Below are 25,392 nucleotides of genomic sequence, written 5' to 3'. Positions count from 1 at the left end.
GGCGGCCCGGCCGTGGCGTGAGGCGCGGCCCCGCCCGCCGCCGGGGAGGGGCGGGCCGCAGGCGGCGGCGGTTGGCGGAGACGAACGGGTGCGGCCCCACGGCGGGCTGGAAGCGGCCCCCGGCGGGACTGTAGCACCGCCCGGCCTGGCGGGAGCTGCCCTTCCGGACCTGCGCGGCCGTCTCTCTTTCTCTCCCTCTGTCTCTCTTCGCTGTCGCCCGCTGCTGCGTCGCCATGGAGGGCCCGCAAGGCAGCCCCGGGCCGGGCACCTGCCGCCTGCTCGTCTTTCTCCTCCTCCTGTTGCTGCTGTCCCCAGCACAGGTATGGGGGCGCGGGGGGGGAACAGCGCCGGTTCAGCTGGAGCCGGGCTCCTGCCTGCCCGGGCTGCGGTGTGAGGCCGCCGGAGGGGCCGTGGGGCGTCGGCGGCTGGGCTGCGCGGTGTCACTGCCGGGTGCGTGGCTGCGGTTGGCCTGGGGGCCCGGCGGCCCAGAAAGCAAGCTGAGCCGTGCGGGCTGAGCGAGCTTTGTGCCCTGCTGCTGCAGAAAGCGGCAGCTGTCCGGATGCTGGCTGCCGCGATGCGCCCTGTTATGCAATGCCGGGTGCGTGTGAGTAGCCGTGCAGTCACGTGCCTGCGCGGAGCATTGCGAGTGTCACCGGTGCCTGGCGCGGCTTGCTGCGAGTGTTTACTGCGGAAGGTGGCAGCTCCCTGTGAGCCCTGCTATTGATCGGTGTGTGCGCGCTTCTGTCTGCTACGAGTTGGAATTCCTTTGCTAAGTTGCTGTGGGGTGGAATGGGAACACCTTAATCCCTTTCTCGGTCAGTTTGCCTCGTTGTTCAAGGCGGCAGTGAGATGCTCTGACATGCTCTTGAGAAACAAACTATCTTGTACACCTCAGTGTCATCTTTTTCTTCTCTAACTGACTTAGAAATGCACGAAGTCAGGGTTTATACCCAGCTCACTTTAAGCTGCCAAGTTGGTCACCTTGTGTGTGCTGAGGCTCTCCTGTAGTAGCAGCCTCTGCTCCTCCTTGGAGATTGAGCAGAAAGCAAGAAACTCCTTCCAGAGAAGCTGGGTTGTTCATTGGTGACTCGTGGTCTCCAGGTGGGTAGCTGATAGTCTTTGCACCTTCCAAGCACTCCTTTCTGTAATGGTTTTGGAAGGACATACTGAACAACATAGGGATGAAGTGTGCCCTGAGCTGGGCAGGACCAAAGAGATACTGTACTTCTATAGCTCAACATCCTCCTCCCACCAGGAGTGTGAAAGAAGTTCCATTGCGGAAGGGTCTTGTTGATCTCTACAGGATCTTGTAGGGGATGTGGCTTTGTGGTTTACAAGAGGTTAACATGACAAAGTGACTTCACAAGACTGAAGCCTGTATGCCTAATGTAAGAAGGCAAAATTCGAGTGGCAGAGTAGGGGAATGAAAACAAACTTGACTTGAAATCTTTGCTGTTATGTGTTTCTTGTTTCTTTTTTTTTTTACATCCTAACATTCCAGAGATAGACCTTGATATATCTCAGAGAGAAGCTAGACCTCCAACTAGGCTATACCTGTATAGTGCTTGCTTGCCGAAAAGAAGCTTTCTGAAGGTTAACTCATTCCCTCTCAAGCATGGTGGTAGAATGTTTTCATGCTTTCAGTTGTGGTGTGGGCCAAACTTGTGTCAAGTAACCTGCTGCTGGCTGGGAGCTAACTACCCATGTAAGAGCTGCATTGAGAGCCTTGGCTCTTTTATTCCTGTTTGTTTTTTTTTTTTGAGTGTGGATTGTAAATTCTTTAAGTTAAGGAGTAAAGAATACCAAGCCTCTTAAATTCTTGTTCTCTTATCAACTTTTTAATATGCTAGATGGCGTTTTGTGTGCTTAATGTCAGCTGATGCAGTTGGCAATTATACCAAAACACAGGCTGTCAATTAGCGGTTAAGCAAGGCTGGACACTGTTTCCCATCAGTAACTGGGATCCCAAGCTACAAGGTGAGATTAACTTAAATGTTTCTGAAATCCTTACTGATGGGCATTAGTGGCTGATGCTGCTCAGTCCCAGCCTTGTCAGGTGACCTGCAGTTTTGTGTGTGGCCTATGGTGGGAAGGTCTGAAATGCCTCTGTGAAGGAACCTGCATGTCAGGGGTGGCAGCATAACTTCTCAACAGAACGGTAAGAGTAGATGCTTCCTGGAAAATCAGGAGTGACTTGTTTGTTGTCACTCTGGATGGAAAGTGAGGAAGGTGTCTTAGGAGCAGAGAGATGCCTGAGGTGAATGAGTGGAACAGTGCTTGACCGTCCAAGTAGCCAAAACACTCCGTCTAGGTGTCCTTACTGTTCCTCTGTAGGGCATCACAGATATTTTCTTGTGCCAACGCTATTGGGGCCTTGTGCTTTCAGACTGTGCACACAGTAGTAGTGCATCTGTCTGTTCCCCCAATAAAATCAAGTCACTGTCAGTTAACACCAGCCTGCTTCCCCAGATACTCAACTACCATAATTACTGCTTTTTCTTCCTACTGGACTGTCATGTTCCTGCGATATGCTTGGGTAACTCCAGAGCTAGGACTTGCTTTGCCTGACCAGGAGTACCTAATTATTTTTTCTTCCAGAGGGGAACAGTCACTTACTTGTGGGCAAAGGTACAAGAGGAACCTAGCTGACTGAGCTTGTCTCCGGATTGGTTGCTTTTGTACAGAGGACTGGAAGAGACAGTGTAAGAACTAGAAACCTGTATAGTTTTCTTTAGTCCAGGGACCCCCTGTGATAGGGAGAGCTGTCAGATAGTGGGCAGATCTATGGACTTGTCACCTGCCTTCATAAGCCGATACTACGTTTATTAAAGATGGCATAGTACCATGTTCCCTTAGAGTTCAGTTCTTCGAGCCAGGGCATCATATCCACTATGAAGGGTGATATGGACTAGGTATTAATGGAGGTAGAGTGGGAAGTATATTATTCTTTGGAATTGCTTGACTTGCCATATAATATCTCAAATGTACTATGTTAGATGAAGAAAGGGGGAAACAGCTGTACCTGATGCTGCTGCCTTTTCCATACATTAGTAATCTTAGTTTGGGGAGCCAAACAAAGTTCTTTTGTTTTCTGGAATTTGAAGAGTTACAAGTAGTCTCTGTTTCTGTATACAGGGATGTTGTTGTTCTTTGTATGCTTCACAGCTACATAATCATTGCTGATGGCTAATGTTTCTGGAAGCATTGAAGGTTATGGATTTGTTTCGACATGCTATTGAAGAAACTTGGACTGAAGTAAATGTGTTTATGATCTGTTGAAATGCCAGTTCTGTTACAAACAAACGATAATGCCTGGGAACAGGAAAGTTGTAGCAGAACCTGTGTAGAGTGTTGCTGATAGTCATGGAATGCTAATATGTGCTTGTGTGCAAGTTTATTATTGGGATCCCTGGAGCCCAGACCTGAAGTGAAGCTTCTCTTTAGACAGAATAGTTCTACCAGAAGTAGGAATTTACTTTCCTCAGCTCTGGGTATTATGGGAGGATAGTGGTAGTGCCAGGTGGTTTCTGAACTCTGCTGGGCAGGGGAAAATGGCTTTAATTCAAAGCTAACTTTCTGTTGCTTGGAAAAGTACTAATGGAAGTCTCATTTCACAATACTGAGGACTTGATGTGGTCTTCCCAAATACTTGCAGTGGAGCTTTCTGGAGTATCTTGATTGTTTAGGAGGGAATTTGGTTCAGTATAACGTATCTTCTTGTATCCTGGGACCAGGGGAACTTTTGCACATTTAAGTATGATGAAGTTATTTGGAAACCTGACTCTATAAGCAGTAGCTTTGTTCCCTGTGACTTATTTACAATAACAATTACTCATCTGTATCCTTTCCTACCTGTGAAGGAATGCTTCTCTGGAAGAGTGGAGAGAACAAAGTATTTATTCTGACTTAGCCTTTGTTACAGGGCTTCGGGAAAGAACTTTCAGCTCTATCTTATCAGTGATAAAGTAGTTATTTAATGACTAGTAGTATCCCTGCTTGCTCTCTGAAAACCAGGAGCCCAGCCCTCTCCTGTACTTTGTAGCTGATTCAGAGGTGAGCCTGCTGTTAAATTGCCACTGTCTGAGAGCTGTGTTGCTGACTTTTAACTGATGACTTCAAATGATTCGATTGGCTTTTATGCATACTGACCCATTTCTTGTAAATCGGGTAACGCCAGAGCCCTGTTAGTCCAGGGAGGTAATTCAGACTCCTTTTAGTGACATCCTGCTGGGTCACATCGTGAGTATCTGTTCACTGGAATTGGATTATTAGTGTTTACACGGAAGTAGAATGAAGTTTTATAAGTTACAGTTCTAGGTCTAAGTGATGTATTACAGGTAACTGACACATTCACCTTCTCTAAACAGGCCAAAAGTCTGAGGGAAGTGTGTTGTTTTTTTCCACTGTAAGTTTTATCTGCCTCAAACTTCAGTAATGGGGCTTTAAGTTGTATGTTCAAGTTACAAGTATAATCTTGCAACTAAGCCATAATACCTTGTCTTGCTTTATTTTCTCATGTTTTTAGCTGAATGCTTCTTGTTGCATGACTTCTTGTGCAAGGAAGCTGCTTTATGTTTCATCCTGGAATGATAGTAGAAAGGCTTACAGGTGAATTTATTATCATGTAGTTGTCTATAATACAGTCTGTATTTGATTTTGTTGTGCCTGTGTAGTTATAGCCAAGGAATTGGTAACTTAAAATAGAGATAACACTGGTAAAAGCAGCAGAACTTACCAGTCTTAGCTTATGCTGGATGTTAAACATCTAGTGTTTAGAATGTGATTTTTAAGGGATGCATGCCAGCTTGTGTATAAGAATATGGGAATACTTAACAGCTGGTTCCAGATTTAGTTAGAAGAAATGCTTAAGTAGAAAAATGAAGTAGCAGTCTGGATGTGCGGTACTCAGGTTGAATTCTGAACCCTCTGGTTTACAGTGAGTGTCTTGGGTTTGGGCTGTGTTTCCTAGGTTGAGTTAAAGGGGAAACCAACAAGTTCAGGTCAACAGGTGTTTATCAGTCACAAGAATCCAATTACCAGTATGCTTTTGCAAAGAATTTGGTGTGATTCAGCATAGAAATGGATGTCGTGGAAGCGCTATTGTAATCATAGATAGCTCTAGGATATGATGAATGCAGCCTTTCAGGGGCCTCCCTGGTCAGTAAACAGTTTTATTCATGGTCAAGTGCGCAGCTCAGCAGTCTGTCCTTGCTGCATAAGCATATGGTGTTTCTACAGATGTGAAGTCAAGGTTGTTCAGGAGATAAAAATAGGTCAGTTATCTTTTAAACCGTACCATGCGGTCTTCTGATGCTTGTGTGCTTGCAGAAACACAGTAAATGTTTATGCAGTCCACATTCTGCTTGCAGCCCAGGTGTTTAGCAAAACTCTGGAGCTGTTCTCTATAGCTTTCACTATAAACAGTGTGTTGTGGCATTCTTTCTTAAAGGTTTTAATTTTAAGGATAAATACTCTGATTTAGTGATTCCAATGTCTCAGTACAAGCACAAACAGAAATGCAATGCAGTCAAGGTGCAGTTGTGCTCTTTCAACTTCATTTTATGCATACAATAAAGAACTGATTGGAATTTTTCTCCAGATGTAGGGATTTCTAAAATGCTGCTTGGCCTTCCCGGTTTGGATGCAGCATGTTTTTGAGCACAAGAGTTAATGGAGGGCATCCCTTCAGTTTCTTGCAATAAATGACATTCTGCGGTGAATGCAGAGCTGTGAAGTCCTGTTTTGGAATTCTCTTATGCTGTTACTTCCCCCAAATCTGTCAGTGAGTGGATGGATTTGCAAGAAGGACTAAAAGGTTGTAGAGAGAACTGAAAATATTACACGTGAATAATGTACTTCTCTTCATGTTCACTGACTCACACTGAAATAAGTTTAACCCACTAATCACGTGCGTTGTTCTACATAAAGAAACTGTTTTTTCCCTTTTATTTGGGAATGCTTTGCAAGTATTGGTTTAGGTTTTTCTTCAATAACTCCAGCACTTAGGAATAATGCTGTCAGTGGCTGGGCAGAGAGGGGTGGAACGCTGAGCTGGAGATGCAACGCTGTTCATGCATGCCATGTCAATACATGCTTTTCTTGATGGATGCTTTCTGTAGCATGTATATTTGAATTACAAGAAGTTATCTAATCTGGACTATAAATGGCTGTTGGAATAGTAATGTGCAAACTATCTAGTAGTTGAAAAAATAAGTAATTATTCCTTGCTGCTAATCAGGTTCCTCATGTTGATTTAGGTACTTCCACAACAGTGCATCTGGTACGGAGAATGTGGAATTGCATCTGGAGACAAGAGATACAACTGTGCTTATGATGGACCACCTATAGCTCTACCAGAGGATGGCTATGACTTGATGCAGGTGAGCTGCTTCTGTACATCCACTGAAAAGTACTTCTCTTGTACTTGAGAGTTCTGTTTTGGGTTTCGTTGGACCTGCACTGTGACTTCTAGCTATCTAATTTTCACTTTTTTGGAAGGTGAACATTGATTCTCTCATTTCTCAGATCTAGCTTGTAGCCCCAGCTGTGTGGAGGTGATAGACTGCTGTTTCTATTCAGATATATGAGATGCCTCCAAACCATGTGATCCACATACAAACTTTCACAAAAATCCTAAATAGAGGAATGCTGCACTTTCCTGCTTATTTTCTCACTGCTTTGTGCACTCACACACTGTTTTTAGGACTCTGATTTGTGATGTTTATCAGTTATGTCTTTTGTATTTCTAAAGAAGACTAAAATTCTATTCTGGCAGATAATGGTTCTGATTCCTTCCTTAATTAGGAAGATGGTAACTGACACCAGTCATTCAAATGGAGCAAACCTTGTCCAAGTTTTGTTTCTGTAGCTGTGCCTAGTATTAGACAGTGTTTCCCTATTGGAGTTTTTGTTTCCAAAATGAACAAAACTGAAGTTAAAATATGTTCTGGATTTGATACCCAACATAAGGTGATATTGCCAGACTTGTCTTCTGGCAGATGGTGATTTGAAGCCTTAGTGTGGAATAACTACAAAGTAATGGCTTGGCTGTTAGCAGTAACAAATTAAATATGTAGGTGAGCTGGCTATGTTATGCTATTGGAGGACTTAATAACATACAAGAAATGTGCAGTATGGATAACACTAGTGTTAAAATAAATGCATTTCTTTTCTATAAACTGGACATTAAATAGTTCTTCCATGTATTTGGTGATTCTGCTTAGTGGCTTGTCTTGTGAGACTTGAATTTGATGCTGTTCAGGAGATGCATTGAAGGATAAGCTGCAGGAGTACTTCAGAGTTGGGTAAATGTGTTGTCCTCTTACTGATGGACTCTCAAATACGATTATCATTCTATATATAGACCCTGGTGACTAAAGATCATCTGAAAGAGCTTCTTAAAGGAAATGATACCCTGAATAGTACAAATGATTCTTCCATCCATATTCTCTAATGAGTTTTACTGGCTGGACTGATTCTTTAATTCATCTCCCACAACAGTTATGTTCTGCAATGTGTTGAAATAAAACTTCAATGAGTTTTGAGATTTTAAGCATGCTTTTCCTTCCTTCCCTTGTGATAATCTCAGTATTGTTTATATTTTAGGAACTCTGTCCAGGTTTATTCTTTGGCAATGTCAGTACTTGCTGTGATATCCTTCAGCTTCAGACTTTGAAAAACAACTTGCAGCTGCCTTTGCAGTTTCTTTCCAGGTATGCTAATGAATGGCAAAGCAGCCAGAGCTTTTTAAAATTAGAAAGCACATCAGGACACTTCAGTTGAAGCAAACTGTGGATGTGGTAATTTCATTTTAAGGCTTATTGCAGTGAGCTCTTGGAAAGACTTTCTTATCTCTGTCAGAAAACTTTAACTCTGTGAAGCGATTTCTTACGGTCTGGACTGAGTGAGTTGGTAGCATTAACGCTAATTTAGTTTGTCTTGAGCTACTGCATTTGTAATGAAGTCTTCTTCAGAAGAGGATGACAGAGTACTGTTCAGCCTTTCTAGTAGCAGCAGTTAAGCTGCTTTTTAATTGTCAACTGTTGCTTGTAGCAGCTATTTGAGGTAGATGGAATTTTCTAGTAAGTAATGTTGATACTTCTGACTGAAGAATATGAAACAACTTTAAGCACCAATTATTGTTGTTTGGGTAACTACCTTTTTAAGTGTATTCAATTTTTATATATTAATATGATAAAACAAAGCACTTAAAGTTTGTATTTAGCACTGAGCAGAATGTGTACAGTTGGTGTGTAAGTTGAATCAGATGTGCTTCATTTTTACCTCTTAATCTGATTGCTGTTCATTAACTTTCCTACCCAGGTGTCCATCATGTTTCTACAACTTGATTAACCTCTTCTGTGAACTGACTTGCAGTCCAAATCAGTCTGAGTTCTTGAATGTTACAAGCACCATACCTTATTATGATCCAGTTTCAAAAGAAAACAAAAGTAGCATTACAGAGCTGCAGTACTTCATTGCGGAACGCTTTGCAAATGGTGAGTAAACAGTGTGCTGATGCTCTTTTATCAAGGTAACAGGAACAAGCCTCTTTCAGGATATGTTGGGAGGTGAACAGGGGACAACTGTCTTCTGTAGTACAAGCCATCAAATAGATGCCATAGGGGTCCTTTGAAACATCTAGATTTGATAGGAGACATTATGCTGACACTTGTTTTTTCGAAGGCTCAGCTGAGACTGAACGTCTGTGACTTCTAATAGCTGATAACATTGATGACTTTATTTTCAGAAAAGGAAAATTGTTTCTGAGTATCACAAGCATGCCTAATATGCTAACTCACCTATACAAAGTTTGTACTGTGTTGTTTGTACCTTATTTCTGAGTCACATAGATTATTTCACTGTGAAAAGATACTATTATAGTTTCTTACTAAATGCAAGTATTTTTTTCTTAAAAACAGGTGATTTAGTCTATATTTTAGTTTTATAACAAACATGAAGAATTAATTTGGTCTCTTCTTGTTTTTTGTACAGTGACCTGTAAATAAGTTGAGGCATTTGAAAGTGACTTATAGCCAAGGGGTCAAAAGTATTGTCTCAGTCATAACCTCTCCCAGAAGAGACACTTCATATTGCTAAAAGGAACATGATCTAATAAAGAAGGTTCTGGTAGTGCAGTGGAGATGCAGCTGGCCTGCTTAAATTAAGATAGCTGAAGCAAAACACTGTAACCTTGATTGCTGTAAATAAAGCTGAAAGCATTACTTTGCTATCTCACAACGTTTCCTCTTGAAAGCTATAAGCATTTTTTTTTTTTTAACTTGATGAGTCTTCACTTAGTTCCCAAATTCAGAATACTTGTTCAAGTGCTAATACTGATTTAATTACTTCTGTCTTCATACATTCTTTCTAGAAATGTATAATGCCTGCAAAGATGTCGAGGCTCCATCAAGTAATGTTAAGGCATTGGGGCTGCTGTGTGGAAAGGATGCCAAGGACTGCAACGCTACCAACTGGATTGAGTACATGTTCAGTAAAGATAATGGACAAACTCCTTTCAGCATTATTCCTATCTTTTCAGGTAAAAAAAGAAGCAGAAAAAATAAGAATTGGCTGTGAATCTTCTGTCGTGGGCTGTATGCAATAGTCAGTATGTTAACTCATCAAATGGCTGCCCAGTGATGAGTATCCGCAGTCAGGCTTTCAAAGCAATATAACCTAAGCTGAATCTTACTTTTTTTGCTTGAAAGTTGTAGTTGTTTTCTATTCAACTTATTACTGTAGATGCCTAAAACTCATCGAGAGATGGACTGATCTTGAAAAACTGGGTAGTTTGTATTCTTTGGAAATCTAGGGCAGTGCCCTAATCTTTCATGGTTTTTATAAGGAAGTTGTTCTATTCCTCAGTCTGAACAGATGAGGGCAAGGGATGCATGACAGCTTATTGTTAGGGCTGGTGGGAGTGCTTCTTAGTTCTTCAGATTAAAGTGATTACTAGGTATACACATCTGAGTTAGTGCCTGCATGCAGGAAAGCAATAGTTTTATCTGCTACAGGACTGAGAAAAGCTACTGCTTATGAAGGGGACTTTCATGTAAAGGGTTCATTCATTAAACTAGGAAGCTTGTATTGTAAAACTACATTTATTTATTTTTTTACCTTGTAAACTGACTCTGCATGTGCGACTTTGGTATTTCATAGATGTTCCTGTCCATGGAATGAATCCTATGAACAATGCTACCAAAGGCTGTAATGAGTCTATGGATGATTCAACAGGACCGTGCAGCTGTCAAGACTGTTCAATTGTTTGTGGTCCGAAACCTCAGCCCCCTCCATTACCTGTTCCTTGGCTTTTATTTGGTTTGGATGCTGTATATATCATCATGTGGATCTCTTACATGGGGTTTCTACTCATATTTTTTGCTCTAGTTTTTGGAGTCTGGTGTTACAGGTAAAACACTTAAGATGTACAGCTCTGAAAGTAACTTGCTTTTTCTGTGAAAACTTTGCCTTGTACGGAATGCTTATGCTTCTGGGATCACCTAGCCTAAAGCTGTGTTGTATGGCAGATGCTTATGCTTGCAGTGGCTGTTTGAATACTACAAAGTATGTTGTAGGAAGTGAATACAGAAGGTTTGAGCTGATATGAAACTTTCATTTGCTGCCTAGCTCAGGACCAAGTTAGGCTAACTGTCAACTTTCACAGTATAGTTATGGAACTCAACACACAGTTACTGGGGAGAACAATATCTGATATTGGTGGCCACGTGCAGTTGCATAAGACTTGCATACTTGAGTTCATGCTTATGAAAATCTGAGGAAATGTGTGTATTTGCTTCCCCTATTTGACATAAGGCTTTTGTGGTAAGGAGTAAAGTCTCACTTGAACTGTATCATTTTTTTGGATGGTATCAATTAAGACATCAAAGAACTGCCTTCCAGGACTGAAGTAAACTACAATCATGTCAAACTCTAGAAGCCAAGAGGCTTTACTTACGCATACACATACTTACAAGTGCTTAAAACCAGTTTAGTTCACTAATATCTTGTCTACAGCAACTACATTTAAACAAGCTCATGCTTCTCACTGTTGAACTGTTCTTGATGCTCTAAACAGTTTCAGGGGGCTTCATATTTCTATTAATCCTAAAGTACACATTTTTAGGTAAGTCCAATGTGCTACAAGAGAGCCTCCATATAAGTAAATAAAGTGCTATCCTGTTTTTTTCCTCAAACTATGTTGTTCATGAAGTAATAGAAGTGACTTAAGAAATTCCAGTGATGGAGAGGCTATTTCATTAAAACCTCTGCTACTTCTGGCTATTGTTAGATATTAAACAAAGTATTTGTATTCTCCCCATCCTACTTTGTCAAGACATGTGGCTGGGGGAAGAATCACTGAAATGAAAGTTTCTTGAAGATAATTAACTTGCAGAAACTCAACTCATAATCACTGGGAGACAGCAATATCAGATATTGGTGGCCACATGCAGTTATAGCAGACTAACTGGAATGTATGTTTAGGCTAATGCCTGTACCAAAACAATCGCTGCCCTAATACAGATAGTGCTGCTTGGCTGCTTTTCTCTATCCTCCTGTTCTGAAAATACTAACACTGAGCTTCCTGTGATTATAGCATTTTGTGAAGTAATATATAGCAAGCACTTTCTCTGTGCTACACAATGCTCTCTAGTAAGATCAGAAGCAGCTATGTTAGAAATGCTTTGGTGTGGTTGTACTAGCCATCATGAGCAATGGAAGCCTATTAATATTTCTTGATAGCATTTTCCAGAGGGTTCAACTGCCTGACATCCTTAAGCAGGGTTGTGTTTTTCTGTGCAACTTTAATGTTGTTCAGTTATGACTAGGAATCTAAAATTGCTGTGTAATAATAATTGAATCTCTGTGGACAAGGAGGACAAGTGTGTATAACAAACTTATGCCATGCTTACTAGCCTTGTCTGGTAAACTTGTTAAACAACGTGGCTAACTAACTGAAACAGTGAGAGTATTCAATATGTCTGATTCATAGCCAAAAATACCTGTCCCTAATTTGGATGCCTGTTGATGAGATTGCTATGAAGAGAGCGTAGTGCTTATGTCCTGCTCTAGGTATTAGATAAGAACATAAGCAATATAGGTCAACTGTAAGTGTTCTGCCTTCAGGACAGAAAAATAATGCTTTTTCTTCTTGCGTCACTTTGTTATTTTGTTAGCCTGAGTGTTTGTAACTTAAGCTATTACTGAAGTCAAATATTTCTAATGTGGATATCTCTTGCTGGGGATCAAGCTCTTTTAATCCTTCTGAACAGACTGCAGCCTTGTCAGCTGTCTTAAGCTTTTCCAGCTTGGGTCAAGAATATATTCTCTCTGTGAAGTTTAGAACACCAGTAGCATTCACAGTAGAGAGAACCTTACAATGATTATAGCAGAGTGATAAAATTAGCAGGACAACTCAGTCAACTTGACTGACTGAGGATGGAAGGAAGATGTCTAAGCTTTCTGGGTGAGTCATATGCCCAATTCACTAGCATTGGAAACTATTTCTGCTGTACATGTGCAAGGAATCTTGTGGAATTAGAGTAACACAGTCTTTTTCTCTGACAGGAGGCGGCATTTTGTCTCTGAGTATACACCAATTGACAGTAATGTAGCCTTTTCTGTGAACTCTCATCGTGATAATGGTATGTCTTGGATGAAAGCATCAGATTTATTAAAATTGGCTTAAATTCATCTACTTCTATGGGTAGACTTGAGACTTTTAGCTTTACTAGCCCATATAATCTATTCCTAAAGTGCTATATTTAAATTGTTTGCCTAGTATTGCTTTAGGTTTGCAATAGTACTTAACTCTATTTTACTGGATGCAAGATACTGGATACAAGAAGCCCTTGCTGCCCAGGTTATGGGTGTAGTAATATTTCTATGAAGTTCTAGAGTGCTTTGTATCTTCTTGCATTAGAAGAAGCAATGTAATTATGAGCTGGCTTCTGGCCCTTGACCCCAGTAAAAGGTTAATCCCTGCATCTGGCTGTCAGTGCAAATGCTTCTTCCAGTGCTTAAGTAAAATCCTGCTGTTTCAAAGTGTTTTAAGGAAATGCTGTTAAACTGATTACTCACACGTTCCCTATTTACTTCTTACAGGGAAAATTACCTGTGGTGAGAGGCTTGGTGAAAGGTTTGAGAATGGCCTAAGGATGACATTTACATCATGGGGTGCTTTCTGTGTCAGAAATCCACGCCCAGTTATCCTCTTCTCTGTGGTCTTTATTGCTATGTGCTGTTCAGGCTTTGTATATATTAAAGCAACTACGAACCCTGTAGATCTCTGGTCAGCTCCAAGCAGCCAAGCCCGCAAGGAGAAGGAATACTTTGACAAACACTTTGGGCCTTTCTTTCGTACTGAACAGCTTATTATTCAAGCCCCAAACAGCCATCCAGACATCTATTCACCGTACCCATCAGGAGCAGATGTGCCTTTTGGACCTCCACTCAATAAGGATATTCTCCATCAGGTAACTAGGACTTCAAAAGCAAAAACCCAAACACTGCTAATAGCTGTAATTGTAAGGAGTTGTCTTCCATCTGTAAGGTGAGGTGTCTAGCCAAATGGTCATTAGTTATCTCTAGGTACATCAGAAATCATGCTATAAAATCGTTATTTGCTGTAATCCTTACTTGTGATAAGCCTTGTGTCTTCTGTTCAAGGTAAGCTTGCAGGCTAATGCAGCAATTTTAATGTGAACAGCAAAGTAAGAGTGACTTAGTTTTACGCTCCTATTGACTTTTGCCATCACCTTTGGGAATTTTTAGAAATACAACACACACGTAAGAATAGCAAAAGAAAGAATTTGTCTTACAAGGACTTCAATTCTTTTTTTCTTTTCAGGTGCTTGATTTGCAAGATGCTATTGTGAACATTGTTGCGTCTTTTGACAATGAAACTGTAATGCTGAAAGACATCTGTGTGGCTCCTCTTGCTCCCTACAACAACAACTGCACTATATTGAGTGTACTCAACTACTTCCAAAACAGTCATTCTGTTCTAGATCACGCTGTGGGGGATGAGTTCTTTGTCTATGCTGACTATCACACTCACTTCTTATATTGTGTTCGGTAAGCAGTATGATTAGGTGTTTTTCAAACTGTAGACAAGCTAAATTCTTCTCATGCTGGCAGACAAAACTAACTAGTTCTTGCCAACTCCTTGAACAACTTATACCTTTTTCATTCCACAATACTATGTTAAAGTACAGATCAGCGTAGTGTGTTTGTCTTATTATTTCTCTACCTAGTACTTCAGTGGGAGTTATTTTGTTGAGGTTTCAGGCTAATCTTGGTTTAAACCACTAGCTGTGGTTTACTTAAAGCATGTTTCAAACACTTCTGATAAATAGAATTCTGATGGAGAAGACACGTGCTAAGCTTTATTTAAGTTTATAGTGAGGTAGAAGCCAATCCTTTCCCTAAAAGCTTAGAAGACATTTTAAAAACTAATTAAATTTAAAGCAAACACAGCATAAGGACAGTGCATCACTAGCAGATTTATCTTATTTCCTTTGGACAGTTGTAAAATATCAGCTTCTTACTGTTCTTGTCTGGTGGTGCTGTGCTTCACTTGCTAAGTGTAAGCTGATAATTATTGCTGATCATCTCTTCAGGGCTCCAGCATCACTGAATGACACAAGTTTGCTTCACGATCCTTGCTTAGGAGCATTTGGTGGACCTGTCTTTCCATGGCTGGTGTTGGGGGGATATGATGGTAAGTGATGAAACAGTGTTGCAGTTAAAATCTTCAGTACCTTATTGCTTGCTGTTTTTGTTGCATTTTGCATTCTCACTGATGTGACTGTTCAAAAGCACTCCTGAGAAACTTTGATTTATTTTTTTTTGTTAAATTTCAACTAAGTAAGGATATTTTAACTGAACTGCTAGTAGGTCAGTGCTGAGAACGAAGGCAGACAACTCCAGAAGTGACAAATGCTTATTAAGAGGACGAGCATGTTTCAGTTAGACCACATGCATGTGAATGTGTAATCTGCTTTGAGCCTGCTTGAGGATCTCTAGTTTCAAGAAAGTAGATGTGAAGTATCTTAAGCTGACATTCTAGGATGTGCATGTATCTTACTTCTGAGATAGTTGTGTCACTGATCTGAAAAAGCAGCTAAGAACAGGTAAAGATGTTTGCAAAGGAAGCTCTTCCATGACTATTAGAAAGACTAAATTTTGTTCAAGCAACTTGTCTATCAAATTGTGTTTAACTGGAAATGTCAAATGTTTGAAACAGCTATTAAAGTCAAGCACGTGATTAACTGAAGATTGTTTTCTACATAATTTGAGTAAATGCTAAGCATGCAAGAGTACAATGTGGAGGACTGCATCCGGTTTCTTACCAGATTAAGTCATAAGCACTAGTTAAATAACAACACCTTGTCTAACCATGCAGCACTTTAATGCTGGGGTACCATGAATGTCATAGGTTTATACTGATTACTTTTATAGTGCAATCCAGAGCGCTTACCAACTCATTTCTATTTGAGTAACATCTTTGAGCATTCAGTGTGATTGAAAAGATTACAGTCAGTGGAATTCTAGTGGTGGAATTGCTTTGGACAATACCCCTTAAAACCTAATTACACCTGCCTATTTTACAATATAAGTTCAATTTCATAATGCCTGGTACTTTTTTCTATTCTACAGGTGATAACTATAATAATGCTACTGCTCTTGTTATTACTCTTCCTGTTAATAACTACTACAATGACTCCAAGAAGATAATGAAAGCACTGGCATGGGAAAAAGAGTAAGTAGCCTTCTTGTATTCTGAAATGTATATAGAAATTAAAGCAACTTTTATACATGCATGCAAAACTGCTGTCCTGCACTGGCAGTTTATTGGTCTAACTAATTAGGATGTTTTGAGAAACAGTGTAACACGTAAAGGACTGACCGTTACTGGTTGTGAGATTCCCTTCATCTGACACATTTTATTTACTCTTTAAAGTATGACTGACTCTTCCCTTTTTTTTTTTTTTTTTAAGGTTTATTAACTTTTTGAAGAACTACGATAATCCAAATTTGACTATATCATTTTCTGCTGAACGGAGCATTGAAGATGAAATCAATCGTGAAAGCAGGAGTGATGTCAGCACTGTTCTAATAAGCTATGTTGTAATGTTTGTGTATATCTCCATAGCTTTGGGACATATCCAGAGCTGGGGAAGGCTGCTGGTATGTTTATTGTTCTCATTTCTCTAAACTCTTTAGTTTTAAATAGCTCTCCAGATAGTTTTGCTGAACATTTGTGTTCCATCTTGTCAGAAAGCACTGAGTCCTCTTTGGGCAGGAGCTGAAGGAAGCAGTGTATTGTTATACTTGACAATTCACTTGTGCTTTGTAGCCTCTGCTAGATCTGTTCTCATTTGATGTGTAATTAACTTCAACTTTTTAAGGCTTGTAGCTCAAGGTCTAAGTACTCTGGCTCTTCAAAAGAACCAGGGAAGTAAGCTTCTTACTAACTACATTCTACATAAGAATGTATTTTTCTGCCTTTGTTATAGTCTCTTATGTGGCAATGCTGGTTTGGCTAACGGTCATTAAAACTTTTTTAATTAAAAAACTTTTCTAGGTGGATTCAAAGATCTCCCTGGGCATTGCAGGCATCCTGATTGTCCTGAGCTCAGTGGCATGTTCCATAGGCATTTTCAGTTACTTTGGAGTCCCAGTGACACTGATTGTGGCAGAAGTTATTCCCTTCTTGGTGCTGGCTATTGGGGTGGACAACATTTTTATTATAGTCCAGACACTTCAGGTATTTATTGTTTTGTGCAGTTTTTTAAATGTTTATCTCTTATTTTTTGAATTACATTACTTTAGAGTAGGAAGTCTTCAGTGCTTCAGTGCTCAGCCCGATGTGAGCAGCTCCAGATTCTCATTGGGTATCTAGTAGCCTGGAAGAAAGCCAGGATTATATGTAATTGCTCTTCGCCCTTCCTAGAATGAAGTTAAAAACTTTTACTCTTGTTTAGCTATTGATTGATTCTTAACTTGTTTAATCTGGCTTCTAGAATGCACCTAAGGATATATCAATGAATTTTTAACATCTCCCTTGGTTAGTTGTAGAACTCTTGCACTGTTTTAATATTTCAGTGAGCAGTGATCATTTACTAAACCATATGCTCACACTGTCAACCTTTTGATAATATTTAGTGGGAGGGTAATCTGCTTTCCAATGTGCTAATGTGCTTAAAAAAAACCCACAACCCTGGTGCTGCTTTTGGCAAATGTGTGATTTTGGCTGAAGCATTGAATTTGCCTCAAATGTAACTTACAATATTGTAGTAAGGCAGCAAGAGTGGGAGTGAGGGAAGTGTTTATGCTGTACTTGTATAAGCTGATTCTCTAATACAACATCTATTAATGCTGCATGGATAACTATGATAATCTGGGATATCTGGATATTTTAAAACCATATGAAAGAACTTATTAGGAATCATGGAACTTAATAATTTATTCTCTCTCAAAACAGAGAGATGAGCGTCTTGAGGGTGAAACCCTTGATAAACAGATTGGCAGAGTCCTGGGAGATGTGGCACCTAGCATGTTTCTCTCATCTTTTTCTGAAACTGTGGCATTCTTCTTAGGTAAGGTTCAAATGTTACAGAGGTTGCACTGTACTTACATATTCTAAGAATAACTGCAAAACTAAAACACAAATAGAGCAGAAGTTCTAGAGGAAGTTTTAGCTTCACTTTTTCATTGCTATAATCAAGTTTAGCTTCTCAGTTGGAGATGGCTCTAAGACTGGCACAGTGAGGTCACATTCTGTGTGAAGAACTTGACAGGTTCAGAATGTGTTTTTGACTAAAAGCTGGAGCTTTGTACTGTATTGTCACTACAACTGAAAATTTGGTGCTGGAAACAAACCAAATATCAGACTGATGCTTTCATTGCACTCAGTGATCTTTCCACTGCTTGGAAAAAAGATGCCCCTGTGATAGATTCTATTTGAGATTCACCCTCAGTGTGTTGGAGGCGTATCTTATGCTGGCGCCCTTCAAGTGTAAATCAGCCCTGTCTCACAGTGAGTTTGGTTTACATCTAATGTAATTTGCTATTGGCTCTCCAAGAGGAGAGGGAACTTACTTGTTAAACTGGCTCACTTTTCAGGGACACTGTCTACCATGCCAGCAGTTCGCACGTTCTCCCTGTTTGCTGGAATGGCTGTGCTCATAGATTTTATCCTTCAAGTCACCTGCTTTGTAAGTCTCCTGGGCTTGGATATTAGGCGCCAAGAAGTGAGTATGAATATGTCTGTAACTTCTGTATGATAGGGATGTCATCTTCTGCAGAACTGTACTAAAACCAGCTTACTTTGCAATTCATTTCCAGATGAATAGACTCGATATTCTGTGTTGCATCAAAGGCAGTGAAGAAATGAGGGGAGTCCAACGCTCCGAGAGCATTTTATTTCTGTTCTTCAAAAACCTGTATTCTCCTTATCTGCTTAAGGATTGGATGAGACCAATAGTGGTATGTATACTGTATTTACAGTAAGCAGCCATCTAAATTTGAGCAAGAATGCTGTGTCTGAAAGTTCTATACTGAAGAAATATCTTCAGTGCAACAAAACAAAACTCTAGCGTTTCTTTTATTCCAGCATTAGTATTGGAATGAGATCTCCTACCTGCAAGAGTACCTCTACACTGCTGCAGAACAGTGCCTGGCTCAGCTTGAAGTTACTGTGCTTATTTACAGAAGGCATATCTTTTGCTGTTGCCTTCTGTGTGTAAATTCTTGTTTAGGAAATCAGTCCCTTTTGTCATCCTAAGTTTTACTGCTACTGTTCTACTAAGCCTGGGTAGCATGCTTAAGCTAGAGACTTTTTATATTGGTATTGACTTAGTAAATTCTAGAACTTGTTGTTTTTATGCAGCTCTCACTTCCTGAATCTGCTTTCTTTGCAGATTGCCTTGTTTGTGGGCGTTCTGTCGTTCAGTACAGCAGTGATACACAATGTAGAGATTGGACTCGATCAGTCTCTTTCAATGCCAGATGTAAGTCTTAAGACTGTCTCTGCTCTTCAGTTTGAAGCTGAAATTGAAGCTTGAAGTCTTGTGCTACTTCAAGATTCTGTAACAGTAATTGAAAGCTTTCTCTTTAAGGATTCCTACGTAGTGAATTACTTCAAACAGCTTGGTAAATACATGCACGCAGGTCCTCCTGTCTACTTTGTTCTAGAAGAAGGGCACAACTACACCTCTCTGGAAGGGCAAAACATGGTGTGTGGTGGAACGGGATGTAATAATGATTCACTTGTCCAGCAAGTCTTCAATGCTGCAGAAATTGGTAGCTAGTAAGTATTTTATGCTTTTTTTTCTACATAAGTAAGAGATGTAGCTGACCAGTGCATCTGTTTAGATGTACAACTGGCACTGTAGTACTCACTATGTACTGAGGTTTATGGTGGGGGGAAGGGAAGAAGCTGTGGCAGGTCTACTAGGTGAAGCTGGATCCTGTCTGAACTAGTAGGATGTACTGATGTACTTGGATTTGGAAGAGGCCTTGATGATCCTTCGAGGAATCATGAAGTGTTGCAGGAAAAACTCATGAAAACCTCTTAGTATAGTTGCCATTGCAAGTGAAAGTGAAACCTAGGAAAGCTTAGACTGTAAATGTGGATAAACCAGCCCAACAAATCTGTAATATTTTGGCATCTGTAAGTAGAAATTGCATTTGGATCACAGCAGTTAGTGTAAATGAAAGAAGTTTCTGAATCCATTTTGCTGTAGTTCAGTAGTTTTCTTTCTTCCTAATTAAATAAGCTCTGCTTGATGAAACAGGCAGTGATAGCTGGGAGAAGATGTAATGTGAAGTGGGCAAGGGGTATGGAGGGTTGTGGTTGGCTATGGAACTCCAAAAGAAGTTCCTACTGTTTTCTAGCTGCCCTGTTAACAAGCAAAACTAGTTCTTAGGTGAGGTACTGGAGTAGAGGACTATGCGGTAAGGTAAGGAGTTTGGATCCTAACTAGCTGAAAGAGAATAAGTTAGCACTGGAAAAATCCAAGATGTTATGGAATGAAATATTAAATCACCAACGAGTATGTTATTTTGTTAGCACAAGGATAGGCTATGCCCCATCATCCTGGATTGATGACTATTTTGACTGGGTGAAGCCACAGTCATCCTGTTGCAGAGTCTACAATACTACGGGACAGTTCTGCAATGCTTCAGGTACTGCCATTCATCTCATTGACAGGGCATTCACAAAATGTTTTGTGGTATGTGTCAAGTGAATAGCTTTCCTTCATGTGAGCAGAAGTCTCTTGAGTTGCACTCTAAGTTGTTTGAACTGCTGTTTGAGTGACCTTTAACTGTTTTGTACTGGCGTGCTGCTGGTGGAAGATAGCTCACCTAGATGATCAACAGGATTACTATTCCAGAATAACTGGGATTGTTACATGTGTAATGAAACCAGCAAAAGCTTACTACCCATTTTTGTTCAGATCCTTCAGTTAGATATAATTCTTACTGGTTCTGATGTAGATGGTGCAGAAGTAAATAACAGTTGTCTTTTGGACCTTGTCTTAGTAGGAATAAAAAACACCTGTGACTAAGTTAATGCAGAACTGTGGGCCTGTTCAGTTGTATGCTCCAAAGAAATGCTTTTTATGGATTTGTATCTGGTAATACTGCAAATCAGAAGTTAGTAGTGTTAAGACAAAGAATATTTTAATCTGTTGTCAACCTCCAACTATCTTCTGTGCTTCTGCAGTCACAGATCCATCTTGCACTCGTTGTCGACCACTGACTCAAGAAGGCAAGCAAAGACCACAGGGTGAAGACTTCATGACATTTTTGCCAATGTTCCTGTCTGACAACCCTAATCCTAAATGTGGCAAAGGGTAAGAGCCCTATTCCACATATCTGTTGTAGACTGATGTCGAAGATGTTTGCTCTGGAAGTGTGACTCTTCTGTGTGGATATTCAGAGTTCCTTTAAAATTCATATAAGCCACTTAAATCTCACCAGTTTATATGATTTTCTGAGACATAAATTTATAAAAGTGATGTGTTATATGGCTAGAGTGAATCACAGAATTGCAGGGGTTGGAAAGGACCTCAAGAGATCAAGTCCAACCCCCCTGCAATAGGTTGCACAGGTGTGTCCAGAGAGGTATTGGATATCTCCATAGAAGACAACTCCACAACCCCTCTGGGCAACCTGTTCCAGTTCTCCTTCACTCTTAACCTAAGGAAGTTCTTCTGCATGTATGGAACAGGTTATGCTTAAGTTCTAGGCTATTACTCTTTATCCTGTTGCTTTACACCACCAAGAAGAGCCTGGCCTCATCCATTTGCCTCCCACCTCCCTTTAGATATTATTAACGTTAATCAGACCTCCCTCCCAGTCTTCTTTTCCCTACGTTACTCAGTCTTTCCTTGCAAGGAAGATGCTCCAGGCCTTTTATCTTTGCAGCCCTCCACCAGGCCACAAAGACAGGAGATTCTTGTCTTTTTTTTTTCTTTTTTTTTTTTGAACTGGGGAGCCTAGAACTGGACACCCATATTTCTAAATATGGCCTCACCAAGGCAGAGTAGAGTAGGAGGATCACCTCCCTCAACCTGTTGGCTTTGTTCTTTTTAATGCACCCCAGGATGCTGTTAGTGTTCTTTGACATGTAAAATTCTGTTACTACAGAGGACATGCTGCATATAGCTCTGCTGTTGACTTGATAAACAATAAAACTGATGTTGGGGCTACTTATTTTATGACGTACCATACTGTCCTGAAAAAATCATCTGACTATATTGATGCTATGAAGAAAGCTCGGAACATAGCAGACAACATCACTGAAACCATGGGTATCAAAGAGAAGAACTATCGTGTGTTTCCTTACAGGTATGTTTAAAACATTTTTGCAAGAAGTATGCCAAAGGGGCATAATTTCTGACTAACATCTTAGAAATCCAAATTTTCTCTTTTGTCTAAGAAAGCCACAAATTGTAGGTGAAAAGTAATTTGTGTCCAGCATTAATTTTCTTCACTCTGGTTGATAAGCTTCTTGATTTAAGTTAGTTGTCTTTCACTAGAGTTATAGCTCGAGCCTCAAATCAGGCCTCTTTTAGCTTCCATATTAGGCTTCTGTGGCTATACTAACTTAAGCAGATGTGTAGCCCTGAATAGTAGCAAGTTGTAATAGAGTGTACTGACTTCAAAATTCAGTTGAACTTTAGCTGGAGTTCCACAGGAGTGACTACTGACACTGGAGTGCCAGTTCCTGTTGGTGACCCTCATAACAAGGATACTATCCTTATCACAGAAGCTAATCCAGTACGAGCATCATCTTCTCTGTAGTAAATGACTTCTGTAGTATATTTCTTGTTTCTAGTTGGACAGAAGTTAGACAGTACTCTTGAGGTACTCTTAAAATCAGTAGAGATCTCCCTAATTTAAGCAATGCAGATCATGCAATCTTGTTAGCTCCATCTAACAGATGTAGTTGGTTGGTTGTTTTTTTTTTTCCAAGGTTCATGTCTTCAGGGTTCTCTGGTTTTAAGACTTGTATACAAATAGCAAATTACAGTAGATACTGACCACCTTAAGCAGCTTTGTTAAATATTCACTCAGTGCTTTAAAGTATAATTTAAAGCACATCTATTATCTGTGATGGAATTAATACAAAGGGGATTAAGAACGGTTTTGAAGTCTGGAAATAACATGGATTTGTGCAGAAACAGTTCTGTTCCTTGCAAGTAGGATGCCTAACTAAAGCATCTGTTCTTTCCACAGTGTGTTTTATGTCTTCTATGAACAATATTTGACAATTGTGAATGATGCCATCTTTAACCTCTGCATCTCCTTGGGATCAATATTTTTGGTGACAGCTGTGCTGCTTGGATTTGAAATATGGGCTGCTGTTGTGGTTACAGTAACTATTGCTATGATAATCGTCAACATGTTTGGAGTGATGTGGCTCTGGGGCATCAGCTTGAATGCAGTTTCACTAGTAAATCTTGTCATGGTGAGTTAACAAGATCTTTCTGTTTCCAAGTATTGAACAGTTATCAGTATCATGACACTGAGTATTTCCCCACACAACTCTGATGCATTTGGACTGTAGTGGAACTGTCTTAATCCTTCTAGATGGGCTGTGGAAGTAGTTTGTCAAATATATATATGTATATATGGAAGTGGATAAAATAACTTGGGCAGCAAGTCCCTTGGTGAAACACTGTAGAACTTCAATAGCTGAGTGCTGCCAGAGCTGCAGCTGACCTTACTTTCAGAAGTTCTCAACTGGTCTGAGAATATTATGAAAAAGTAAACTTGTCCCATGTTACATCTAGGTGTGTATTCATCCAGTCTACCTGCTGTATAAGTAGCATTTGCCAGTTGTTCACTGTAGTAAATGATTAATTTTCTCTTAAAAAATAATAATCCTTAAGTGTTAAACTCCCTAACCGTATGATATCCAATAGTGTGTGTATATACTCATTTACTGTAAAGCCATGCTACTGCAACTAGAGTCTAGAAACTGATTACCATACTCAGCATTTGCTGCTGAGTTTGGCTTCCTTCAACATCAAGCAACTTTGGAACTCTTAAAAAAACACTCCACGTTGTGATTTGTTTAATCGGATTGCCTGCTTAGTAATGACTGGTGCAGTACAGCATTTGTAGCTTCCAGTGGTAAGTTCAGCCTTGGAAACTCATCTAGAGCCTGTACTCTTATGGCCTGTCTAGAGTTCTGAGAAGAGACGTTACCATCAAAATGCTCATCTAAGTCAGTGTCTTTCTTCTGCCATCTAGAGCTGTGGTATTGCTGTGGAATTCTGCAGCCACGTGACAAGAGCATTCACTGTTAGTACAAAGGGCAGTAGAGTGGAGCGTGCAGAAGAAGCTCTGTCTCACATGGGCAGTTCAGTAAGTACCTGTCTATTGTAAAGAGGGGAAAAGGAGTAGCTAAGCTGGAACTTCAGACTATGTCAGTATCAAGTCATAAAGACCGCCTTGCTTCTTTAGGGGAAAATAAATGACCAAAATTGCTGAAGACTCAACCTAAGCTTCTACAAGTAATAGGGTTGATCAAGACTTGATTAACTTGATGTTAACCTGATATTAATACTACCTAGCATTAGAAAATGGAGCTAAAAGTTTGAGCTGAACCAGTAGAGTAATTGAGTTGTCCCACTGAAGTTGTATGTGCTTCTCTACCGAATGCTTGGAGGTGACTGGGAAAGGTCCTGAGTAGGGGATGGCATTAGAACTTTGAGAACATAAGCAGGCTATTACTGCTGTCTCACTTAGTTTTACAATTGCACCCTGGGTGTGGTTGGAACAAGTTGTTCTAGTGCTGGATATACTTGACCCAGGAAAGGAACTTCACTGAACTGTGAGTCACCTCAGGTAATGGCTTATTTACTATGTAACTGCCTGAAGTCAGAATCAAACTAGAACGTTTGGCTGTACCAATTATACCAGTTTGGTACCATATTGAACCAAGCCTGCGGCATCAAGTTAGAGCTAGGAAGTGGATGCCTCTCTTGAGTAGGGCTTTTGGTTCTAAAGGTTAACAGGGAAGCCAGCACACTGTATCTGGGAGCCTCAAATGACATAAGCGTTTTCAGCAAAAATTGTTGTTTTCACAAATAAGTGATAACTGCTTTTTAATCAACAGGTCTTCAGTGGGATCACACTAACCAAATTTGGAGGAATTGTAGTACTGGCTTTTTCCAAGTCTCAGATCTTCAAGATATTTTACTTCAGGATGTATCTAGCTATGGTTCTGCTGGGAGCAACACATGGACTAATATTTCTTCCAGTTCTGCTTAGTTACATTGGTAAGATCTAACAGTCTACTCTAAAGTGCACTTAAAACAAAAACATCTAGCTACCTGTAGATACTTTCCTATAGCTAAATGAAATGGATTGCAAAATTAAAAGGCAATACTTGAATCTGCAAGCAGCCATATCCCTTAGATTAACAGGACTGACTGGCAGTATGCTGTTACAGCCATGTTAAACTGAAGCAACCAGTCTGTACAGTGTGCTTGCTCTGCACCATTAATAATGGAGTTGTTTGCCTAGGCACATGTGGCGTAACTGTCAAACTTGGAAACAAACTTGGATGATGGGTGAAGCTACAAACCTGTTGTGGGAAGTGGTTCCATTTGTGAGTGATCTTATGTAACAATTAGGAAGGCCTAAATGCTGTCTTCCTTGTATCTGGAAGTTCACATGTATGACTTCTTAACTCTCCCTCAGTAAGTCCAGCAAATCTTTGTCAGTCCTGTTAGCTATTGCCCTTGCTGCAGCTATTACTAGCTGAACACTTCTCAGTGTTAAGCTGGACAAAGAGGACCAGGGTTGTGGATGGTTCCTGTGGGCAGCTGCTGACTAATATGCTGTAATGTTGAGACTTTGGAGTGA

The 25,392-nt window shown here is 40.2% G+C and overlaps 1 protein-coding gene across 1 annotated transcript in view; it reads left to right on the top strand.

Moving 5' to 3' along the window:
* Positions 1-160: 160 nt before the first annotated feature.
* Positions 161-25,392, top strand: part of NPC1 (NPC intracellular cholesterol transporter 1) — a 25,863-nt gene continuing 631 nt past the window's right edge. Inside the window, exons 1-24 of the mRNA XM_042868824.1 lie at positions 161-320; positions 6,258-6,380; positions 7,606-7,712; positions 8,323-8,498; positions 9,374-9,541; positions 10,162-10,411; positions 12,568-12,644; positions 13,105-13,475; positions 13,850-14,076; positions 14,622-14,722; positions 15,661-15,763; positions 16,002-16,191; positions 16,589-16,771; positions 17,489-17,603; positions 18,130-18,257; positions 18,352-18,492; positions 18,927-19,016; positions 19,125-19,315; positions 20,078-20,193; positions 20,735-20,864; positions 21,661-21,861; positions 22,753-22,984; positions 23,773-23,886; positions 24,641-24,803. Of these exons, the coding sequence (XP_042724758.1) occupies positions 234-320; positions 6,258-6,380; positions 7,606-7,712; positions 8,323-8,498; positions 9,374-9,541; positions 10,162-10,411; positions 12,568-12,644; positions 13,105-13,475; positions 13,850-14,076; positions 14,622-14,722; positions 15,661-15,763; positions 16,002-16,191; positions 16,589-16,771; positions 17,489-17,603; positions 18,130-18,257; positions 18,352-18,492; positions 18,927-19,016; positions 19,125-19,315; positions 20,078-20,193; positions 20,735-20,864; positions 21,661-21,861; positions 22,753-22,984; positions 23,773-23,886; positions 24,641-24,803 (3,784 nt within the window). The 5' untranslated portion in view covers positions 161-233. The remainder of the gene's footprint in view (positions 321-6,257; positions 6,381-7,605; positions 7,713-8,322; positions 8,499-9,373; positions 9,542-10,161; positions 10,412-12,567; positions 12,645-13,104; positions 13,476-13,849; positions 14,077-14,621; positions 14,723-15,660; positions 15,764-16,001; positions 16,192-16,588; positions 16,772-17,488; positions 17,604-18,129; positions 18,258-18,351; positions 18,493-18,926; positions 19,017-19,124; positions 19,316-20,077; positions 20,194-20,734; positions 20,865-21,660; positions 21,862-22,752; positions 22,985-23,772; positions 23,887-24,640; positions 24,804-25,392) is intronic.

This window comes from Lagopus leucura, unplaced genomic scaffold (assembly GCF_019238085.1).
Source record: "Lagopus leucura isolate 7727_CA_CO unplaced genomic scaffold, USGS_WTPT01 Super-Scaffold_100002, whole genome shotgun sequence".
In the NCBI taxonomy this organism is placed as follows: domain Eukaryota; kingdom Metazoa; phylum Chordata; class Aves; order Galliformes; family Phasianidae; genus Lagopus; species Lagopus leucura.
Note: the sequence above shows the minus strand (reverse complement) of the source record. Positions and strands in the feature narration are given on the sequence as shown.